Source organism: Mandrillus leucophaeus, unplaced genomic scaffold, assembly GCF_000951045.1.
Source record: "Mandrillus leucophaeus isolate KB7577 unplaced genomic scaffold, Mleu.le_1.0 Scaffold117, whole genome shotgun sequence".
Classification (NCBI taxonomy): domain Eukaryota; kingdom Metazoa; phylum Chordata; class Mammalia; order Primates; family Cercopithecidae; genus Mandrillus; species Mandrillus leucophaeus.
This window is the reverse complement of record NW_012099987.1, coordinates 841,257-864,568: the sequence shown is the minus strand read 5'-3', so window position 1 is coordinate 864,568 and position 23,312 is coordinate 841,257. Positions and strand designations below refer to the sequence as shown.

Below are 23,312 nucleotides of genomic sequence, written 5' to 3'. Positions count from 1 at the left end.
AGAAAACAAATAGCAAAATAGACAAATCCAAACATACCAATAACTACATTGAATGTGAATGAACTACCGTTCAATCAAAAGACAAAAATTGTCAGGATGTATTTAAAAAAAACAACAACAACAAGATCTAACTACATATTGCCTAAAAGAAACACAGTTTAGATTCAAATATACTGTAGGTTGAATAGCATGCATAAATAGCTGCTATGAAAGACCTGGAATGGCTATATGATATCAGACGAAATAGACTTTATGATAAGGCACATTAAGACAAGGAAGGACATCTAATCATAATAAAAAGGACATCTAATCATAATAAAAAATCTAATCATAATAAAAACATCTGGAAAATATAACAATTATAAACATATAACACCTAACCACAGATCCCAAAAATACATGAAGCAAATACTGACAGAATTGAAAGGAGAGACAAGAGGGTATGTCTCAGTTAACTGAAATGACTCCTGATTAAGTAACGTTCACAAAAAATAAATATTGTTATAGTGAAGTTCCAAGAGAAATCAAAAAGGCATAACAAGAATCATTGCATAAGCCTTTTATTTAAACAAGTTTATAACATTTCCAGATTCCAGGGATAACCGAGGAGAATAACTGTCTCCAATGAAAACTTAACGATTCTTTTCATTCCTGTCGTCCTTTTGCGAAACAATTCCAAGACTTACTGAAACAGTAAGATAGTACCCAGAATGTACATTCTCACAAGGTGTAAGAAAGCAGACCTGAAAATGCTATTTTGATAATATGTGGGCTAATCTTATTCTTAAACTGTTGTTGCTGCTGCTGTTGTAGTTTTATAAACACTGCATATTCTAAAAAAAATTTTTTGAAATTCTGTTTGAAAAATAAATAAATGATAAATATATTCCTTCCATGAAGTAAAGTAATGCACAAATGAATAAATAAATGATAGCATTTGTGCAAAGGTTAAGAGGTTGTAAACTGATTTAGTTTCACCTCTGTTTGGTATAATACATAATATCATAAAGTGTTATAAGCTATTCTATTTTTCAATATAATCTTAAACTCGTGAAAAAATTAGCTTCTTTACTGCTAGACTGCATGTTGGCAACAAACACATGGTTTAGTAGACAAAATAATACATTTATTAAGGCACCATGCCTCCAAAAGAGAACAGTGGTTAGTTACAATCCAAAACTGAGACCTGAAAAGAAGTAATGTATTACTGATTACATAAGAAAAATAACTGGTAAATTAAGTTTTCAAACTTTAACCTTTATTTATTTATTTATTTATTTATTTATGTAAATTTTATTTTTATTCCTTTTTCGAGACAGGGTCTCATTCTATTGCCCAAGCTGCAGTAGTAGTGGCGCAATCATAGTTCACTGTAGCCTTGTCCTCTCAGGCTCAAGGGATTCTCCCACCTCAGCCTCCCAAGTAGCCAGGACCACAGGCCCATGCCACCACCACATCTGGCTAATTTTTGTATTTTTTGTAGAGATGGGGTTTCATCATGCTGCCCAGGCTGGTCTTGAACTCCTGAGCTCAAGCAATCTGCCCACCTCCACCTCCCAAAGTGCTGGGATTACAGGAGTGAGCCATCATGCCCAGGCCTCAAACTTTAACTTAAGAAAAATGTAGATGTCATTTCTGTGATAATGGAGCAATTATTCTAGACTGTAAATAAATAAATAAAATAGAGACTAAATACACTTTGATCTGTACAAAAATTTGCCAAAATTTTTGCTGTAACTACTTATGCCAAAATAGCTGTAACTATTTAAATTGATGAATAGATGGATGGCTATATGGATGGATATAAAAATAGTTGATAGATTTTTTTCCTTTCTGCTGCTGCTTCATGGTAGAGCTAACCCACCTCTAGTCTCTTACTCCAGCTGCAGTGGATATCCTGTCTACCTTTTTTGTGGACATTTGTCCATCAATAACAAATGGGCACCCCAAAAGTCAAGAGTCACACAAATATTAAACCAAGTTTTATAAATGTTTGTGCTATTGAGTTAAAGAGCTTACATGTACTATAGGGACTGATTCTCTGACAAGGAATCAAACCCAGGCCACAGGTGTGAAAGCAGAGAATCTTAGCCACTATACCACAAGATGGAATGCCTTCTTTGTAAATCCCACAGGGAATTCAAAGCAGGCAGTTTGAGTGTACAAATGATTTTAATTTTGTTTGGGGTTAGATTTTTGCATTTTAATTTTGTCAAGAGAATTTCTAAGCCAAGACACTATTGTGTCTTTCTTTAATTTGATTGTCCCATAAATACAAGTAAGACAATTATTTAGAATGAGAGATCTCTAAAATCTTCTTTTAAAAAGAAAATTAAGGTTCTTTCTAATTTAAAGGATCCATCTTTTGGCCACTGATGATTAGAATTTCCAATGGTTTACAAATTTCAGTAGCGACTCAACAATAAGCCTCTTTACGGAAAGTCCAGGAGATAATTTTCCAGGTTTAGAATAAGTTTTTACTATATAAACAAGAGGTGTTCCTTGACAGCATATAGAGGAGACACTCTCCATGATCCCCAAAAATTCACTCAGAAGTAGACTTAAGATAACAAAGACTCTTGTTGCCACAGACTATTAAGGCTGGTGTTTGTGCATATGGTGCCACTAGTAACCCACAAATTTGCCAGGGGCCACCAGTCACAGACCTGTTAATCCACTGGCACCAGGGAGGCCCTCCTGGGATTGGAATTTTCCCAGCCTAACCAGGCAACAGGAGCCCCTTATAGATGGAAATTATTAAGACAAACTCCCCCGAGAGCTTGACATATTTGGAACAAAAAGTATACTGCTTAAAATCTTACGTGACCAGCCATTTTTAGACTGGTCACCTAATGTGACCTGAAAATCACGCTCCCCAAAAGGGCAGGGACCAAGAGAAAATGCTCTCAAAAGTCAAGGTCTTCATACGGACATGAAACAGGACAATAGGAGAACTTCATCTGGTTTTTATTTTGCGGACTACAGCAAGGTTTATAGACAGAACTGCAAAACTGATCAATCTGCAGTGCCAGCTCAAACAGTTTATGGGGGTTTAGGCCCATGTTCTACCCTGTGGCATCCTTCGTTATGACAGCACAACACGGAAAGACAAAGACTATTTCTGGAAGGAAAGGGACCGAACAATGTGAATATTCATACCAAAAAAGGACACCAGAGTTGCTACACACAAAACTAGTCACACAAATCCTTTTTTCCCATTAATCAAGGTTTTGGAGATGAATATGAGACAAACAGTGATTTTACCATCAGCTCTACCAGATTCCACAGAGGGAGAGAGGCCGGGAGCCTGACTGGTAAGAATTCCTTACCCTTCTGCTGGCTTGTCAGGTCCTTGGTTCCCTTCATTGCAGCTTCCAGAAGAGCAGAGCAGCTTTGGTATCCTGTTCACAGCACTAAAACTGGACGGGCCAATGAAAACTTCCCCTTTGTCCTCTGAAGTTTCACTGAAAATCGCTGACAAAAAAGGCAGGTTAATAGGAGAAAAGGCATACAAATTTATTTGATCACAGTTTTACACGTACACAGGACACTTTAGAATGAAGACCTGAAGGGGAGGCTGGGCACAGTGTCACATGCCTGTGACCTCAGCACTTTGGGAGGCTGAGGAGGGAGTATGCCTTGGGGACAAGAGTTTAAGGTCAGCCTTAGGAACAAAGCAAGATTCTATCTGTGCAAAAAATTTTAAAATTAGCCAGGTATGCTGGTCCCAGGAGTTTGAGGCTGCGTGAGCTGTGATTGTGCCACCGAGCTCCAGCTCGGGTGACAGTGTGAGACCCTGTCCCTTAAAAAGTGAATATAAATAAAATAAATAAAAGATACAGGGGAAATTGTCCACTTTTATGCTTAGGTTCAACCGAGTATGGACAGCCATGTAGAAATATGACGGGTCAAAAAAAGAGTATGATCTAATGCTATAGACTGACTGGGAGAAACTCAGCAATGCTGTCTATCTAGATTCTTTTTGACCTCTATGCATTCCTTCCTTCCGGATGTGGGACAGGACCCAGACTGGAATGGGATTCAACAGTCTAAATGTGGGGTAGAAGCCTCTTCGGAATGGGTTTCAACAATCTGGAACAGTCAGTCAAACGAGGCAGGTCAGATCATTTCTTTATGGCGAGTTTTTTTTTGTTTTTTGTTTGTTTGTTTGTTTGTTTTGAGACAGAGTCTCGCTCTGTCGTCCAGGCTGGAGGGCAGTGGTGCAACCTCGGCTCACTGCAAGCTCCGCCTCCTGGGTTCACCCCATTCTCCTGCCTCAGCCTCCCGAGTAGCTGGGACTACAGGTGCCCACCACCACACCCGGCTAATTTTTTGTATTTTTAGTAGAGACGGGGTTTCACCATGTTAGCCAGGATGGTCTCGATCTTCTGACCTCATGATCCGCCCGCCTTGGCCTCCCAAAGTGCCGGGATTACAGGCGTGAGCCACCGTGCCCGGCCTATGGCCAGTTTTTATACAGAAAGGCTGGGAGAAAGAGAAAGTTAGAGTAATATTTTTAGGTTTTGTTGCTGGCTTCTATGACCCACCTTGGGGAAGAGGAATTCTAGTTTCCATGGCTAGCCTCGGGGGAAAATGAGAGGCCAGAGACAGAAGGGCAGGAGAAAGTCCGAGAGGGCACCACCACAGTAAAGATCCAGGGCAGTTCTGCTTCAGAGACCTTCATGTGTGGCTGCCATTTTCTGGGATCCTGGAATAGCCACAGCCATCTGCAAAGGAGGCTGGGCAATGTCATCTTTTGGCTATATGTGCTCAGTAAAAATTTCGGGTTCTGTTTATTTGAGAGAAGAGAGAACAAACATATAGTCAGCAATAAACAGTTTCTGCCATAGAGTCAAAGTTACACAGATTCAGAACTGGAGAAAATGTAGGACTATAGACAGTCTCCAAAGGATGAAATGAGGAAGAAGAGCAAAGAAAAAAAGAAAAGGAGTAGAAACCCCTCTTCGCTTGTTGTTAATACTAACCGGCTAAAGAAAAATTTTTAAAAAGGTTTCAAAGTGAAAACATACTTCTAGCCTCTACAATGTATTCATTGTTCATTAATCTCTTAAAAAGCAAGATGAATTCTGCCAGAGCTACTAAACATTTGTTTTCTACTAAACATGTAGACACTGTTTATTCAATTTATTTAGACAAATGCTTGTAAACAATAATTTAGATAAATTACAGTTATATTAATCATGAGTATCATTTGAAAAAATTTTGTTTGAGACAGAGTCTGGCTCTGTTGCCCAAGCTGGAATGCAGTGGCTCAATCTCTGCTCACTGCAACCTCCACCTCCTCTGTTCAAGTGATTCTCCTGCATCAGCCTCCTGAGAAGCTGGGATTACAGGCCTGCGCCACCACGCCCGGCTAATTTTTGTAATTTTAGTAGAGACAGGGTTTCACCATATTGGCCAGGCTAGTCTGAAACTCCTAACCTCAAGTGATCATCTACCTCTGCCTCCCAAATTGCTGGGATTACAGGCATGAGCCACCGTGCCTGGCCTATCATGCTTATTATAAAAATTAATGATGGTTTAAAATTATGTCTTTGGGGCTGGGCACAGTGGCTTATGCCTGTAATCCCAGCACTTTGGGAGGCCGAGGGGGGGCGTGGATCACCTGAGGTCAGGAGTTCGAGACCAGCCTGGCTAACATGGTGAAATCCCGTCTCTACTAAAAATACAAAAATTAGCTGGGCGTGGTGGCGCATGCCTGTAATCCCAGTTACTGGTTGGTGAGGGGGGTGGAGCGGGGCTGAGGCAGGAGTATCGCTTGAACCCAGGAGGTGGAGGTTGCAGTGAGCTGAGATCGCACCACTGCACTCCAGCCTGGGCAACAGAGGGAGATTTCGTCTCAAAAACAAACAACAACAACAAAAAGAAACACTGCATCTTGGGGAGCAGGAGTGGGAGAAGAAAGGTGGGTTTGATTATGAAAAGACAAGAGTTCCGGGCGCGGTGGCTCAGGCCTGTAATCCCAGCACTTGGGAGGCCAAGGCGGGCGGATTCCCTGAGGTCATGAGTTTGAGACCAGCCTGACCAACGTGGTGAAACTTCGTCTGTACTGAAAATACAAAAATTAGCCGAGCGTGGTGGCGGGCGCCTGTAATTCCAGGTATATAGGAGGCTGAGGCAGGAGAATCGCTTGAACCCGGGAGGTGGAGGTTGCAGTGAGCTGAGACCAGGCCATTGCACTCCAGCCTGGGCAACAAAAGCGAAACTTTGTCTCAAACAAACAAACAAACAAAAAAACAAAAAAGAAAGAAAAGAAAAGAGAAGAGATTTTCAGTGAGACAGAACTGCTCTGTATCTTTACCACGGTGGTGGAAACATGAAACTACACATGCATTAAAATTTCATGAACTAAATATACACACACATACAAATAAAAATGGTGAAAATTTGAAGATTGATGGGTTGTATCAATGCCATTATTTCACTCATGATATTGTATGATAGTTTTGCGAAGTGTTACCTTTGAGGGTACACAGGATTGCTCTGAGTACCCTCAATTTCCTATAACTTCATGAATCTACATGAAGGCTGTAGGTTCCATCACGAAATGGAAAATTTAATTTTAAAAAGTCTCAGCTGATGAAAATGATTCTACAACTATTCGGTTAATTTTTTAAAAATGAAAAGATGTTCAATTTGTAATTATTGTATTGAGAGATCTCTCGCCACTGTTCTTTTGCTACCAGAGCAGATTTTTTTTCATGAAATTATTATGAACTCTTTTTCAAAATCTACCACACAACATACATACTATCACACAAACATTGTTTAACTTTTTATTAGACACTGGGTTAAAAGAGTTTAAATGTGCCTTTTTTTAGTGTAAATGGCAGTATGCTCTGTGTACTGTTCTATAACTTGGTTTTTTCATGTATTTGTCTTGGAGATATTTCCATTTCACTAAATAAATATTCTCATTCTTGCTGTTGCAGAGTATTCCATAACAAATGCATTATAGTTTATTTATCCACTCTGGAATGATAGACATTTACATTTTTTCCAATATATATGCTTTTATTTGCCTCTTCTACACTTATGTGGATTTCTCCAGAGTAGCTATCGAGAAGTTAAATCCCTGGGCTGGGCACGGTGGGTGACTCACGCCTGTAATACCAGCACTTTGGAAGGCCAAGGTGGGTGGATCACAAGGTCAGGAGATTGAGACCATCCTGGCCAACATAGTGAAACCCCGTCTCTACTAGAAATACAAAAGTGAGCTGGGCATGATGGCACATGCCTGTAATCCCAGCTACTCGGGAGGCTGAGGCAGGAGAATCACTTGAACCAGGGAGTCCGAGGTTGTAGTGAGCCGAGGTCACGGCACTGCACTCCAGCCTAGGGACAGAATGAGACTCCATCTCAAAAAAAGTAAAAATAAAAATTAAAAAAAGGAAGAACTTTACCTGAATAAAGGGGCATATGCATATAAAAACTTAATAGATACTGACCTATGGCCCTCCAAAAAAGGCTATAACAGTTTACATTGCTAATGCAGTGTACCCATTTTTTTATATCATCATTTGGTGTCATCAAACCTTTCCATTGTTGACAATCTAATTTGGAAAAATCTAGTATCTTTTTATAAGTAAACTTTTTTGTTGAAGTATAAACATGAATACAGAATAATGCATAAACCAAATGTATGTATAGTTCAACCAATTTTTACAAAGTGATGACTGGGAGAGGTGACTCATGCCTGTAATCCCAGCACTTTGGGATGCTGAGGTGGGCAGATCACTTGAGGTCAGGAGTTCGAGACTAGCCTGGCTAGCATGGTGAAACTCCATTTCTATTAAAAATACAATAATTAGCTGGGCATAGTGGCACATGCCTATAATCCCAGCTACTCAGAAGGCTGAAGCACAAGAATCACTTGAAGGCAGGAAGTGGAGGTTGCAGTGGGCCAAGATTGCACCACTGCATTCCAGCCTGAGACACAGAGCAAGACTCTTTCTCAAAACACAAAACAAAACAAAACAAAACAAAACAAAACAAAACAAACAAAAAAAGTGAGCCTGCCCATGTAACCCTAGCCCATTTGAAGACATGATTATCACCAGCTCAGAAATCTCCATTGCATTCCTACCCAGTACTACTCCTCTCAAACATAACTGATGGCAGCGGCTGCTACCATCACACCAGCTGCAGCAGTGAGGCACCCCTGGAGCTGGGCACTCCTTGGAGCTGGTGGGAGGCCCGCACTTTCTGAGTTGGGGTGGGAGCTACCCAGGTGCCACTGCAGCCCCGCAAACTGCGGCTGTGGACCCAGGCCTCATGCTCTATGGAGCAGGTAGAAGCCCCGCCCTCCTGGGCAGGGCTACAGCTGCCCAAACTATGGCTGTGTATCCGAGCCTCCCTATGCTCTTGGAGGAGGCCAGGAGCAGGCAGGATCTGCCCTCCCAGGTGCAGCTGCAGCCCCCACGACCAACAGCTGCAGACCTGGGCCCAACTGCACGGAGCAGGCAGGAGTTGGGAACAAGCAGGATCCCCGAGTTGGCAGGGTGGGAGCTCCCAGGTGCAGCTGTGGCCACCCTCCCAGACACAGGACCTGGGCATCTCTGCAGCCTGCACCCTCGGGTGGCCAGGAAGCCCCCCTCCCCACAATCCCTGCAGGCTCAGGAGTGTCTGCTCCCACTGCCTGACCTCTCTCCTCTCCCAGCACCTGCTCAGATCTCTCCAAGTGGGGTTGGGCCGAATACCTGGGCCACGAATGGCAGCAGGAGTCAGAGAGTTTGCTGGGCAGAAGGGGGTGGGGTCCCCAGTAAGGCACCACCTTCAGGTCATGGAGGGCCTGAAGGCTGAGAGCCAGGTCACCAGTCCCACACACCAGAGCAGGGACTCCCTGCTGCCTATGGCCACCCATGGACCAATCTGCATGCACTTCTTACCCTATGAGATCCATAAAAGCCGGGGGCTTAGCCACAGGACTAGAGAGGATGGCCAGAGCAGGATAGAGGATGCAGAGGACAGAGATGAGGGGATGACCAGTTGCAGAGAAGAGCTACCATCTGCTGACAGTTTGAGAGGACTGCAGAGACCTGAAAACAACCTGCCTGCAGAGAAGAGCCACCCTCTCCAGGGCCTCCTCTCTGCTGAGAGCAGCAGATGATGGGACAACCAGTGGGCAGAGAGGAGCTACCCTCTCCAGGGTCTCCTCTATGCTGAGAACTGAACACTTGACAGGAGGACCTGCAGAGAGGAGACACCCACTGAGGGTTTCCTCTGAGCTGTTCTAACACTTAATAAAGCTCATCTTCACCTTGTTCATCCTTCTCTTGTCTGTGTACCTCATTCTTCCTGGACACAGGACAAGAACTTGAACAAAGGCGCCACTGGTCACAGAGGTTTCTAGGAAGAAAATCGACAACCCAAAGATCCCATAACATAACTACTGTCTGATGTTCTAATAGTATAAGGCAGTTTTGCCTATTTTTTGAATTTTATATAAGTGAAATAATATAATATGTTCTTTTGTGTATCTTGCTTTAGATCAACATTATATTTGTTTTTGTTTTTGTTTTTGTTTTGAGACAAGGTCTCACTCACTCACCCAGGCAGGAATGCAGTAGCGTGATCACTGCTCACCGCAGCCTTGACCTCCCAGGCTCAAGTGAACTTCCCACCTCAGTTTCCCAAGTGGCTGGAACTATGGGTGCATGCCATCACATCCAACTAAATTTTTTAATTTTTCATAGAGACAAGGTCTCACTACATCACCCAGGCTGGTCTCAAACTCCTGAGCTCAAGCAATTCAACCACCCTGGCCTCCCAAAGTGCCATGAGCCGCCATGCTTGGCCAAATCAACATTATTATCATTTAGATTGTCCAAGTTGGCCTGGCACAGTGGCTCATGCCTGTAATCCAAGCACTTTGGGAGGCCAAGGTGGGCAGATCACCTGAGGTCAGAAGTTCAAAACCAGCCTGGCCAAAATGGCGAAACCCCATCTCTACTAAAAATACAAAAATTAGCCAGGTGTGGTGGCAGTCGCCTATAATCCCAGGTACTCAGGAGGCTGAGGCAGGAGAATTGCTTGAACCCGGGAGGTGGAGGTTGCAGTGAGCCGATTTCGTGCCATTGCACTCCCGCCTGGGCAACAGACTTAGACTCTGTCTCAAAACAACAACAACAACAACAAAAAATTGTTGTGTGGCAGTACTTTGTTCATTTTCATTGAAATATTATTATTCCGTTGTATGAGTATACTACAATTTGTACACATTTTGCTTTTGATGGATAATAAAGTTGATTGTAGTTTGGTGCTATTATAAATCATGCTGCTATAAATGTTGTCATATAAGTCTTTTGTTAAATATATATATTTACCATACACACACACACACACATTTCCTACTGGGTCTACACCTAAAAGTGTATACTTTGCCAGGTCATAGGGTATGGATATGTTTAGCTTTATTATATAAAGCCCAACAGTAAATGGTAGCCCCAATTTATACCCCCATCAGTAGCAAATGAAATATCCAGTAACTCCATATCCACTACCGTTAAAAAGTTTAACCACTTTAAAAGATATGGAATTACATCTTATTATTGTCTTCATCTGAACTTCTTTGCTAATGATGTTGAGTTGCTCTTTTATGTTTATTACTCATTTATATATCCTACTTTATAAAAAGTCTGGTCAAAATTTTGGTCAATTTTTGAGGGGTTGTATATGGATTCTTTATATATTCTGGGTACAAATCCTGTGTTTTATATGTGTGTATGTGTATATTTACATATATATATATACACACATATATATAATATTTTGCCATTGAGTAGCTTGCCTTTTTACTCTCTTAATATTGACTTTTTATTAAGAGAAATTCTCAGTGTTAACAAGATACAATTAAACAATCTTTTTCTTTAGTATCAGTGATTTTTGTCCAGTTTAAAAACGCTTTGCCTACCTCAAGATCACATTATCTTACATTATTTTCTAGAAGCTGTATTGTTTTCCCTAAGTATAAAATCTATGTAAACTTGACGTCTGGGTACATGTAAGGTAGGAGTACAGACACACTGTCATCCCTATAAATATCTAACTGGTACAGCACAGTTTATTGACAAAATCACCCTTTCCTCCCTGTGCTATAATATTACCTTTGTCACAAATCAAGTGACTACATATGTGTGGGTCTTTTTCTGGACACTATTCTTTTCCATTGATCTATTTGTCAATCTTGGAGCCAAAGCGATACCATTTTATTCTAACAATTATTTTATCTTAATAATAAGATGGGATATCTAGCAGGTAGAGCCCTTCTAGTCTTGTTCTTCTTTAAGATTCTCTTGGCTATTTTTGACCTTTTGAAATTACATGTAAGTTTGAAATCAGCATGTCAATTTTTACCCAAAAATGATGAAATTTGTACTGGACTGTATTGAATCTATACATGAATTTGGGAAGACTTGACATGTTTCCATTAGTAAGTCTTTCTAGCCATGAATTTGGTGTAGCTCTCCATTTATTTAGGTTTTCTATTATTCCTCTCAGAAATATTATATATTTGGATATGTAGTTTTGTTTTTGTTTTTGGTTTTTGTTTGTTTGTTTGTTTTTGATGGAGTCTTGCTCTGTTGCCAGGTTGGAGTGCAGTGGCGCGATCTCAAGCTCACTGCAATCTCTGCCTCCCGGGTTCAAGTGATCCCCCTGCCTCAGCCTCCTGAGTAGCTGAGGCTACAGGCACGCACCACCATGCCTGGCTAATTTTTTGTATTTCAGTAGAGATGGAGTTTCACCATGTTGTCCAGGTTGGTCATGAACTCCTGACCTCAAGTGATCCACCCACCTCAGCCTCACAAAGTGCTGGGATTATAGGTGTGAGCCACCGCACCCAGACAGATCTTTTTTTTTTTTTTTTTTGAGACAGAGTCTCGCTCTGTCGCCCAGACTGGAGTGCAGTGGCACGATCTCAGCTCACTGCAATCTCTGCCTCCCGGGTTCAAGTGATTCTCCTGCCTCAGCCTCCCGAGTGGCTGGGATTACAGGCACCCGCCACCACGCCTGGCTAATTTTTGTATTTTCAGTAGAGACAAGGTTTCACCATGTTGGCCAGGCTGGCTTCAAACTCCTAACCTCAAGTGATCCACCTGCCTCACCCTCCCAAAGTGCTGGGATTACAGGCGTGAGCCACTGTGCCCAGTGATATGTAGAGATCTTATACTATTTCAGATTTATTCCTGTGTATAAATGTTTCTTCAGGTAATTGTACATTTTATCATCTAAAAGTTTTACTTTCTAATTTATTATGGCTATAATATAGCAATACAATTGAATTTTCTATATTGACATTATATTTATTCTTTCCATTGCTCTTCATTTATTTCTGCATTTTCGTGCATCCATCTAAGATCATTTTCTCTTTAGCATGAAGAATTCCCTTTAGCAATTCTTTGTGTGGGTCTGTTAGTGGTAATTTTTCCCTCAGTTTTTGGTTTATAAATACATTTTTATCTTATCTTCATTTTTGAGGAATCTTTTGCTGGGTATACAATTTTAGGTTAGCTTCTTTAAAGATATTCAACTTTTTATAACTTCCATTATTTTTGTTGAAAAGTCAGGTGTAGGCCGGGGATGGTGGCTCACGCCTGTAATCCCAGCACGTTGGGAAGCCAAGGCAGGTGGATCACGAGGTGAGGAATTCAAAACCAGCCTGGCCAAGATGGTGAAACCCCGTGTCTACTAAAAATACAAAAAGTAATAATAATAATAAGCCTGACATGGTGGCGGGTACCTGTAATCCCAGCTTCTCAGGAGGCTGAGGCAGAGAATTGCTTGCAGCCGGAGGCGGAGTTTGCAGTGAACCGAGATCGCACCGTTGCACTCCGGCATGGGCAACAGAGTGAGACTCTGTCTCAAGAAAAGTCAGATGTAAGTTTTATTGTTGCCCTTTTGAAAGTAATATGTCTTTTTAAGCTATACTTTTAAAAGATTTTTCTCTTTGTCAATTTTTGGGATTTGAGTAAGATATCCCCCTGTATTATTTTCTTTTAAATTTATCTTGTTTGGGTTTTGTAGAGCTGGAATCTACAGACTGAAAACATTCATTTATTTGGGGAAATATTCAGCCAAAATATCCTAATATATTGCTGTGTCTACCCCATTATCTCTCTCGTTTCCTTCTGGGGCCCAATTACATATCAACATTTCTTCCACTCTCTCCGCATTGTCTCTTACATTCTTTTCCGAATTTTCAACACATTTTCCCATGTTTTATACTAGATTTTAACAAATAATCTAGTTTTTCAGTTCACTAATCCTGCCTTCTGCTGTGTTTGATCCACTGTTAAACCAATCTAAGAGTTCTCAATTTCCATTATTGTACTTTTCAGTTCTAGGATTTACATTTGATACATTTTCACAGGTTTCAGTTTCTGGTGAAATTCTCCACTTTGTCAGCTATGTTACTGAATATATATTAATCATGTATATATTTTAACTCTGCACCCATAGTTATGACCTCTTATTGGGTCCTAATATTATTAATTTGTGTTTTTTAATTTGATCTTCTAAACATTTATCTGTTTATCTTTTCACATAACCAGCTATTGGTTTTATCAATTACTGTACTGATTTTTTATTTGTTTTTAATTTTTAATTTCCTCTATTATCTTTATTAATTCTCTTCTTTCATTTTCTTTTAATTTGTAATTTGCTTACTAAATTATAAGATTAAGTTTAGGATTATTTTAAATATTTCTTTTTAAAAAAAAGTACTTGAAAATATAAAAGTTCTTTAAGTTCTATTGACTTTATTCTTTGTATTGTAGTTGTTTAACTTTCATTCTTTCATTTTTAATTAGTTTGTAATTTTTGTGTTTATTTTCTTTTAACTCAAGATTTATTCAAAAATGTGATTTTTTTTTCTTAATTTCCAAGAGGATATTTTTGCTGTCCTTTTATGTTCATTTCTAATTTTACTATATTGTGGTAAGCAGAATGTACTATAAAATCTTTGCCTTTTTTCTCTTCATTGAGATTTTCTTTGTGACATAACACATGGTCAATTTTTGTCACTGCTCCAAGTATGATTGAAAAAGAATTAGTACTATTTGCTTATTGGGTTCAAATTCTATACCACCTACAGATATTAAATTGAGAATTTTAAAATCACTTATTTAAATCTTTTTCTCTATTTTTATTATTTAATCTATCTATTTATGGAAGAGGTATGATAAAAATCTTTTACTCTGATGGTGGATTTACCTAGTCTACTCTTTCCACTAGTTATTTGCTTTTATATTTTAAAACAATGTCTTCAGATCCACAAGGATCATTAATTTAACATCTTCTAGGTAGTGTGTAACTTTTATAAAGATGAAATATATATTGCCCTTAAATATAATTCACTTAGAATTTTATTTTTATCTTTATGTTTTTAGAGATAAGGTCTCACTATGTTGCCCAGATGGTCTTGAACTCCTGGTCTCAAGCAGTCCTTCTGCTTCAACTTCCCTCCTGAGTAGCTGAAATTATAGGCACAAGCTACTGCACGAGGTTGGAATTCTATTCTGACTGTCATTACTATTACTACATCTGTTTCCTCCTTATTAGCATTTGCCTATTAAGAATTTATTTCTGGCTGGGCACGGTGGCTCATGCCTGTAATACCAGCACTTTGGGAGGCTGAGGCTGGCAGATAACCTGAGGCCAGGAGTTTGAGACCAGCCTGGCCAACATGGCAAAACCTCGTCTCTACTAAAAATACAAAACATTAGCCAGGCATGGTGGCAGGCACCTGTAATCCCAGCTACTTGGGAGGCTGAGGCAGGAGAATTGCTTGAGCCAGGGAGGTGGAGGCTGCAGTGAGCCAAGATTGTGCCACTGCACTCCAGCCTGGGCAACAAAAGCAAAATTCTGTCTCAAAAAAAAAAAAAAGAATTTATTTCTTAATAGATGAATTAAACTTATTCATATTTATTGTAATTATTTATGTATTTGGACTTATTTGTTTTATTGTTTTACTATTTTCTTTTCTTTTAATAGAGACAAAGATTTGCTCTATTATCCAGGCTAGAGTGCAGTGCTGTGATCATAGCTCACTGTAACCTCAATTTCCTGGGTGCAAGTGATCCTCCTAACTCAGCCTCCTGTGTAGGTAGGACTACAGACACATGCCACCATGCCCAGGTATTTTTTTTCATTTCTTGTAGAAATGGAGTCTCAATATGTTGCCCAGGTTGGTCTCAAACTCCTGGCCTCAAGTGATCCTCAGCCTCTCAAAGTGCTGACACTACAGCCATGAGCCCCTAATATTTCTTTAACCAATTTAATCCTTCCATTTTCTTTTTTTCTCCTGGAACTCATATTAATCAAACATTGGACTTATAGATTTAATCCTCAATGTCTCACATTTTCTATTTATTTATCTTTTTGTTCAATAGAGTAGATGTCCTTATATTTATCTTCCAAAATTTTAAACAAAAAAGTTAAGGTCAGTAATCATATTAATAGTTTTAATTTCCAAGAGCTCTCTCTTATTCTGATTGCTCCTTTGTCAAATATTCTGCTCTCATGAATGTTTTATTAATTACTTCTCAAATCTCTCTGAGGTATTAACTAAACAGTGTATCAATTTCTAGAAAGAATTATCTATTTTTTCCTGAAAGAAAATAACTAGTTATAGGTCCTTTTGAGTGCAAAGGCAAACTATTCCATATACCATATAGACCTTCAATTCATTTTCTTGATTTCTGTGAACTTTACCTTTTATCTTCTCTCTTACTTGCTATCGCTAGTTCTGGCTATTCTGTGGTATTCTGCTGGAAGGCAGCTGCCTCCTTTGGCTGCAGTCCCTTTCCACGGTTATTCTAGGCTGCTGCTTCTTCAGTCAACATCCTTCCAATTTCTTAAAAAATGTATGAAAAAATCTTCCATACTGACCATGCTGATGGTCAACCACAACTCCTACTTTTTGTTTTTATAAATATATGCCCTTTTAAGTCTTTTAACAGGTATTTTAATAAAATTTCAAAAGAGGGGTCAAATGTGTATCTTTCTTTCCTTCTTACCTCCTTTCTTTCTTTTCTTCTTTCTTTTCTCCTCTCTCTCTTTCTCTTTCTTTCTCTCTCTTTATTTTTTTGACAGGATTTTGCTCTGTCACCCAGGCTGGAGTGCAGTGGTGCAATCAAGGCTCACTGTAGCCTCAATCTCTTGGCCTCAAGTGATCCTCCCACCTCAGCCTCCTGGATAGCTGGAATTACAGGTGTGCACTACCACACCTGGCTAATTTTTATTTTTTGTAGAGACAGGGTTTCACCATGTTGTCCAAGCTGGTCTCTAACTCCTGAACTTAGGCAATCACCCTGCCTCAGCCTCTCAAACTGCTGGGATTACAGGCATGAGCCACCACACTTGGCCCAAATGTGCATTTTTCTTCCATCTTTAATCACAATTCCTAGTTGATTCATCTTTAATAGATGCAAAATCTCTTGTATCTCTCTATAAATGTTAATTATATTTGTTCTAAACTCTTTTTCTAATTTGTCCTTTTTAAATTTTTTTTTTCCTTTTCTTAGAGATAGGGTCTCACTCTGTCACCCGGGCAGAGTGTACTGGTGTGATCATGGCTCACTGCAGCCTCAACCTCCCTGGCTCAAGCGATCCTCCTGCTTCTACCTCCCAAATGCTAGGATAACAGGTGTGAGTCACTGCACCTGGCCTCAGGTTTTAATGTTTCTTGAATATTATACCCTTTTTTTGTTTGCTGGGTTTTTTCTTTTTCAAATGTAGATCTTTTGAGTGTGTGTGCACCTTGGTAACTGAGATTCCCTGTTAGCCTAAGAACAGGTGGGATCTGTTTATTGCATTCTACCTGCAGGATTTTTGAAGAAGAAAATGGTAGATGTGGAGTTTGACAAGGTGTGTATCTTAGTCCATTTTCTGTTGCTTATAACAGAATGCCTAAAACTGGGTAATTTATAAAGAAAAAAATTTATTTCTTACAGTTATGGAGCCTGGGAAGTTCAGGGTCAAAGAGGCATATCTGGTGAGAGCCATCTTGCTGGTGGGGACTCCCTTGTGGTGGCCTTGGGCAGTGAGCCCGTGGAGTGTACCCTAACCTGTCCTCTGAAACTATTCTGTCCTCCTATGCCTCTGGGCCTGTGATAGTAGGGGCACCCTCTAAGATCTTCAAAATGCCTTTGGGATCTTTCTTCCCTCGTCTAAAGGAATGGCACCTGTCTCCTTTTTATCCAAACTAATCTCTTTAGCAAATAGTCACTGGGCTGCACCCTTGGTTTCCTCTGCTAAAAATGCTTTTTAACTCTTTACATGCTCAGGCTGAGAGTTATCCAAATCCTTCCACTCTGCTTCCCTTTTCATGATAAATTCTACCTTTAAATTATTTCTTTGCTCCTGAATATCAGCATAAGCTGTCAAATGTAATCATGTAGCTCCTTCTACATTTGGCTTAGGAATTTCTTTTGCCAGATACCCTAGTTCATTAATCTCAAGTTTGGCTTTCCACAACGCCCTCAGGCATAGACACAGTTCAGCCAAGTTCTTTGCCAATTTATAACAAGGATGGCCTTTACTCCAGTTTCCAATATCACCTTCCTCAGTTCCATCTCAAATCTCAGCAGAATGGCCTTTACTGTCCATATTTCTATCTGTATTCTGGTTACAATCACTTAACAAATCCTGGCGGGGTGCAGTGGCTCACGCCTGTAATCCCAGCACTTTGGGAGGCCAAGGTAGGTGGATCACAAGGTCAGGAGACTGAGACCATCCTGACTAACACAGTGAAACCCTGCCTCTACTAAAAATATGAAAAAATTAGCCAAGTGTGCTGGCGGGTGCCTGTAGTCCCAGCTACTCGGGAGGCTGAGGCAGGAGAATGGCATGAACCCAGGAGGTGGAGCTTGCAGTGAGCCAAGATTGCGCCACTGCACTCCAACCTGGGCGACAGAGTCTCAAAAACAAAACAAAACAAAAAACAAATCTCTAAGAAGTTCCAAATGTTCCCTGGTCTTTTTGTTTTCTGAGTCTCACTAGAATCACCCTTGATATCGCATTCACTGAAATACAGTCACTTTATAGCCTGCTCCTCCAAACTCTTCCAGCCCCCGCTCATTACCTAGTTCCAAAGCTGCTTCCCCATTTTCAGGTATTCGTCATCAGCAAAATCCCACTTCTTGGTGCCAATTTTCTGTTTTCGTTCATTTTCTGTTGCTTATAACAGAATGCCTGAAATAGGATAAGTTATAAAGAAAAGGAATTCATTTCTTACAGTTGTGGAGGCCGGGAAGCCCAAGGTCAAGGGGGCATCTCATGAGAACCTTCTTGCTGCTGGGAACTCTCTGCAGCATCCCAAGGCGGCACAGGGCATCACATGGTGAGGAAGCTGAGCGTGTTAACTTGCTAACTCAGGTCTCTCTTCCTTTTCTTGTAAAGCCACCACTTCCTCTCTCATGACAACACACTAATCCATTAACCCATGAATGGATTAGTCCATTCATGAAGGCAGAGACCTCATGACCTATCACCTCTTAAAGGTCCCACTGCTCAATACTACACATTGGGGATTAAGTTTTGAAATGAATTTTGGAGGAGACATGCAAACCTAGCAGTGGGCTAGGACCAGTCTCAACTTGTGGGGCCTCTCTCTTCCTCCTAAATGTCAGAAGCCATCCAGGGCACTGTCCTGCCTTTTCAGTAAAAGTGTACATGGACTGCCTCTTGCCACCCCCGCCACCACCTTTTGGGGAAAATTCTTCTGCTATCCACTGCAAGCACAAGTAGGGATAAGGTTGAGAGGCTGACCTGGCTCTTCCTACAGTGATACTTCAATCGATAACCCATAGAATTGTCCAAGGGCCACTATTGATAACCAATAGCTTCTTTCTGTGTGCTTACAGCACTCCAAGAGTCACTTCCATTTCTGAATAAGGCCTTTATTATGCAACTGTTATTTGTTCACCTTCAATTCAATCCCATGTGCCTTCTATTTTTCAAGTATTCTTACAATGTCTGGCCCATGAGAGCACACCTTCATGTATTTAAATTCTGGGCATGTTCATGTATGCACAAGTGTGTGTGTATCTAAGTTTTCTGTAATTTTCAGAGATCTTTGGAAAAGGGAAGAGAAGTGGGAAAAGGATAGAATTTGTTGTCTGCCATCTCAATACAATCTCCTTGCTAAATTTCCAATTACATATTCAACTCTTTTAATCCCAAACACAGACAACTGCTAGTATCATATGATCTAATTTGGAAATCTCTGCTTCTGAGATTATGTCATGTGATCTCAATTTAAGACTTGGTGCCCATACTACAACTGACATCTGCATGACACATGTGAATCAATTTCATTCTTCATCCACAAAATTATCTTTCAGATTTTAATACTGGATATCAAAAGTATTGAGAGTTCTGTATTACAGAGATTCTTACAAATACAAAACAGCAATACATACCAGGCACAGTGGCTCATGCCTGTAATCCCAACACTTCGGGAGGCCAAGGCAGGCAGATCACTTGAGGTGAGGGATTTGAGACCAGCCTGGCCAACATGGTAAAACTCTGTCTCTACTAAAAATGCAAAAATTAGCTGGGTGTGGTGGGTACACATGTAGTCCCAGCTACTAGGGAGACCGAGGCAGGAAAATTGCTTGAACCTGGGAGGTGGAGGTTGCAGTGAGCTGAGATGGTGCCACTGCACTCCAGCCTGGGTGACAGGGCAAGACTATCTCAAATAAATAAGTAAATTAATTAATTAAATCAATAAATAAAGCAAGTTTAAAAAACAGCAATTCAAATAATCTTTTTGCTTATCTATAACAAAATAGAAAAAAAATTAACTTTTCTTAAAAAAAGTTGTGTTAAAATTCAAAAGTAAGAAAAAGCAACTCAAAAGGATCCTGAAACATTATTTGCTTATCACTCATCCCTAAAATTACTTCAACCAACAGTCTTTTGCCAATGCTAATAAATTCAGAAATAATTTAACACTGTTTGAGAGTTGCCATTTAAATTCCAAACTTTGAAATCTAAAATAGTCTCTGATCAGATGTACAATGGAAATTTTATAGAAAAATCATTACATGGTAAATTGGTTACAAAAAGAAGAAATTTTATAGAAAGAAATACAATCCTCAAATAAAATAAACTAAAAATATTCCTAAGGATTAATTCTAAGGAGTTCAACAAAACAATTTTTAATATATTTTTAAAATATTTAATGCACATCTAATATGTCCCAGACACTGTTCTAGGCATGGGGATATTTCAATGAACAAAATAAACAAAACTCCCTGTTTTTTGGAATTTACATGCTAGTATATACATATGATCATATAATCTTAATAATATGAACTTGGCCTTTTCCTATAGAAAATACTACTAAGGTAAATAAATGTTTTAAGACCAAACACATATCTCCCATAGCTGTCTATCACACAACAACATAAAAATATATTTGAAAATATTTATAACAGAGATACATTTAGCTACTGACTTCAAAACATTAGAAAATAAAGATCTTGTAAGAGAATGCAAGTAAAGTCAAACGTCCTAAAACTTACCTGAGTTAAGTGATTCACTTGTAAAGGGAGGTATTGACCAGATTTTACGTAAGTGTACTAGATTTTAGATAACTCTTAACAGATGTGAATTTATATACTAAAACTAAATATCCAAAATAATCCAGATATCAGAACTGTGGACACAGGAAAACACTGGTCCTAGGAGGAGCAAGATTTTGATCATCTACAGTCCCACTTTACATATGGTAGCTACTTACACCTGTGGTTAACTCTGAATTAATTACAATTTAAAAATTAAAAATTCAGGCCAAGCACAGCGACTCACACTTGTAATCCCAGCACTTTGGGAGGCCAAGGCAGACGGATCACTTGAGGTCAGGAGTTCAAGACCAGCCTGGACAACATGGTGAAACCCCATCTCTTCTAAAAATAAAAATAAAAATAAAAATAAAATTAGCCGGGCGTGGTGGCATGTGCCTATCATCCCAGCTACTCCGGAGGCTGAAACAGGAGAATCACCTGAATCCTGGAGGCAGAGGTTGCAGTGAGCTGAGATCACACCACTGCACACCAGCCTGGGTGACAGAGCGAAACTCCGTCTCAAAAAAAAAAAAAAAAAAAAAAATCAGCTCCTCAGTCACACTAGCCACATTTCAAGCGCACAATTGCCACATAAGGCCGGTGACTACCGTGCTGGACAGTGCAGCTACGGTACATTTCCAATGCTGCAGGAAAGTCATATGGCCCGCACTGCTGTGGCGAATCAGAAGAGGCACGCCATTCCTGGGAAGAACAAACACCTCTTAGAGAGGTTTAAAAAATTTGCCATTAACACAGAAAAAAAATCTTCTATTTCCATTCCTCCATCTTATTTTCTCACGTCGTAGACAATGTTTCTTTTTTTTTATTCTTTCTCTCCCTATTTTCTCACATTTTTCCTATCCTTTTTTCTTATTTTTCTCTCACTACTTTTTCTAACAAAAACATGCAGTCCATCTTTAATGATTTGATGCATTTATTTAGGGTTTTTAAAATTTCTCAATGTTAAAATGTAAGGAGCTGAATGAACATTATTTCTAATGTGTTTTCAAAAAAATAAAAAAGCCATATTTAGCGGAGACTGTTTTTTAAGGTATGTGACCTTAGGTGTGTTTCCCCCACCTGAGAACATTATTCTTCCATAGAAAGGGTTTCTCACCATTGGAATCCGGGGTGAAAAAAAATTTGCAATTCTAGTTCTGGCCTCTGGGATTTCCTTGCACTGAGGGCGGGCTCAGTCCTCTGGGCCGCGAAGTGGGCGCGGAACCTGCCCGTCCGCCGAACTCCTACCGCCACCTAGCGGAGAGAAGGCGCAAGGGCTCCTTCTCCACTGGCGGTTGCCAGGCAACGAAGGCACGCCCCGGCTCACGTTAAGGAGGAGGGCGCAGACAGAAGGACACTGAAAGAGCTGTAACAACCCCACTTTCGATTGGCTGAAGAGCTCTCATTCTTCTCATGAGCCAATGAGAAGAGGCACGCGGATGTCGTCAGACGCTATGCGACTCCTCCCACCCACGCTCTGGCAACGCGTCTGGATACCGCGGTGGCTTACGTCGGACCTGCAGGCCTTGACTGCCCCATGCGCACCCCACAGCTCGCGCTCCTGCAAATGTTCCTCCTGATGTTCCCCGATGGCGTCCGGCCCCAGCCCTCTTCCTCCCCATCAGGGGCAGTGCCCACGTCTTTGGACCTGCAGCCAGGAACGGTTGGCGGAACCCTCCAGTCCTCTTCAGAGGCGACGGCAACTCGCCCAGCAATGCCTGGGATCTCTACAGTGGTCCCTACTCTCGTGACTCCCTCGGCGCCTGGGAATAGGACTGTGGACCTCTTCCCAGGTGAGGGAAAACGTTGTGGGGGTGGAAACTTACTTGTGAGATCTAAAATTCTGTGAGCAAAGTTGAACTGCCACAAAGCAGGAGTGGGGCTGCCGGAAGGAGGGTGAGCACCTGGGAGAGTTTGGGGATCCTCATCCCACTCAGTCTGTGTTGTCCTTTCATAGTCTTACCGATCTGTGTCTGTGACTTGACTCCTGGCGCCTGCGATATAAATTGCTGCTGCGACAGGGACTGCTATCTTCTCCATCCGAGGACAGTCTTCTCCTTCTGCCTTCCTGGCAGTGTAAGGTGAGCTTCGTTGCTCAGATGGAATCCTAAAGGGATTGGAGCCTACAATGGGTAACATTTGGATGTAAGAAGAGTTAGGCTTTGTGCCTCCTGCCCCTACTTCCACTCCTAGGACATTCCCTTGGTTTTTCCTAGAAACTGCCTTTTCTGATTCTCTAGAGCAGGGCTGGCCAGTAGAATAAGACCTTCGTGTCGTCCTATAGGTGTCCAAGGAGTCCTCTCTTTGGCATCTGGCCGATATTGCTAGGGCACTCTTCTAGAAGGGGCACCCGCCCCTTCTAAATATATCTTCTCCTTCCTCTTTCCTCACAGGTCTTCAAGCTGGGTTTGTGTAGACAACTCTCTTATCTTCAGGAGTAATTCCCCATTTCCTTCAAGAGTTTTCATGGATTCTAATGGAATCAGGCAGTTTTGTGTACATGTGAACAACTGTGAGTAGAAACATGTTGGCTGTTCTCATTTGCTAACACAGGAGTGTTACCATTTGTCTTCCCTGGGCCACATCGGAAGAATCGTCTTGGGTCACACGTAAAATACACTAACAATAGCTGATGAGTTTAAAAAAAAAAACAGCAAAAAAACTCTTAGTGTTTTAAGAAAGTTTACGAATTTGTGTTGTTGGGCTGCATTCAGAGCCGTC

The 23,312-nt window shown here is 40.7% G+C and overlaps 2 protein-coding genes across 3 annotated transcripts in view; one reads left to right on the top strand and one right to left on the bottom strand.

The window, feature by feature from the left end:
• The window catches only part of ENTPD1 (ectonucleoside triphosphate diphosphohydrolase 1), a 174,626-nt gene extending 156,263 nt beyond the window's left edge, over positions 1–18,363 (bottom strand). The window contains exons 1-3 of the mRNA XM_011999954.1: positions 18,257–18,363; positions 4,548–4,789; positions 3,330–3,474 (exon numbers count right to left, since the gene is read on the bottom strand). Coding sequence (XP_011855344.1) covers positions 3,330–3,366 — 37 coding nt within the window. The 5' untranslated portion in view covers positions 3,367–3,474; positions 4,548–4,789; positions 18,257–18,363. The remainder of the gene's footprint in view (positions 1–3,329; positions 3,475–4,547; positions 4,790–18,256) is intronic.
• Positions 18,364–21,884: 3,521 nt separating this feature from the next.
• The window catches only part of TCTN3 (tectonic family member 3), a 24,011-nt gene continuing 22,583 nt past the window's right edge, over positions 21,885–23,312 (top strand). For both annotated transcript variants that reach the window (XM_011999932.1, XM_011999925.1), the window contains exons 1-3: positions 21,885–22,384; positions 22,549–22,672; positions 22,985–23,103. In XM_011999932.1, the coding sequence (XP_011855322.1) occupies positions 22,129–22,384; positions 22,549–22,672; positions 22,985–23,103 (499 nt within the window). In that variant the 5' untranslated portion in view covers positions 21,885–22,128. The remainder of the gene's footprint in view (positions 22,385–22,548; positions 22,673–22,984; positions 23,104–23,312) is intronic.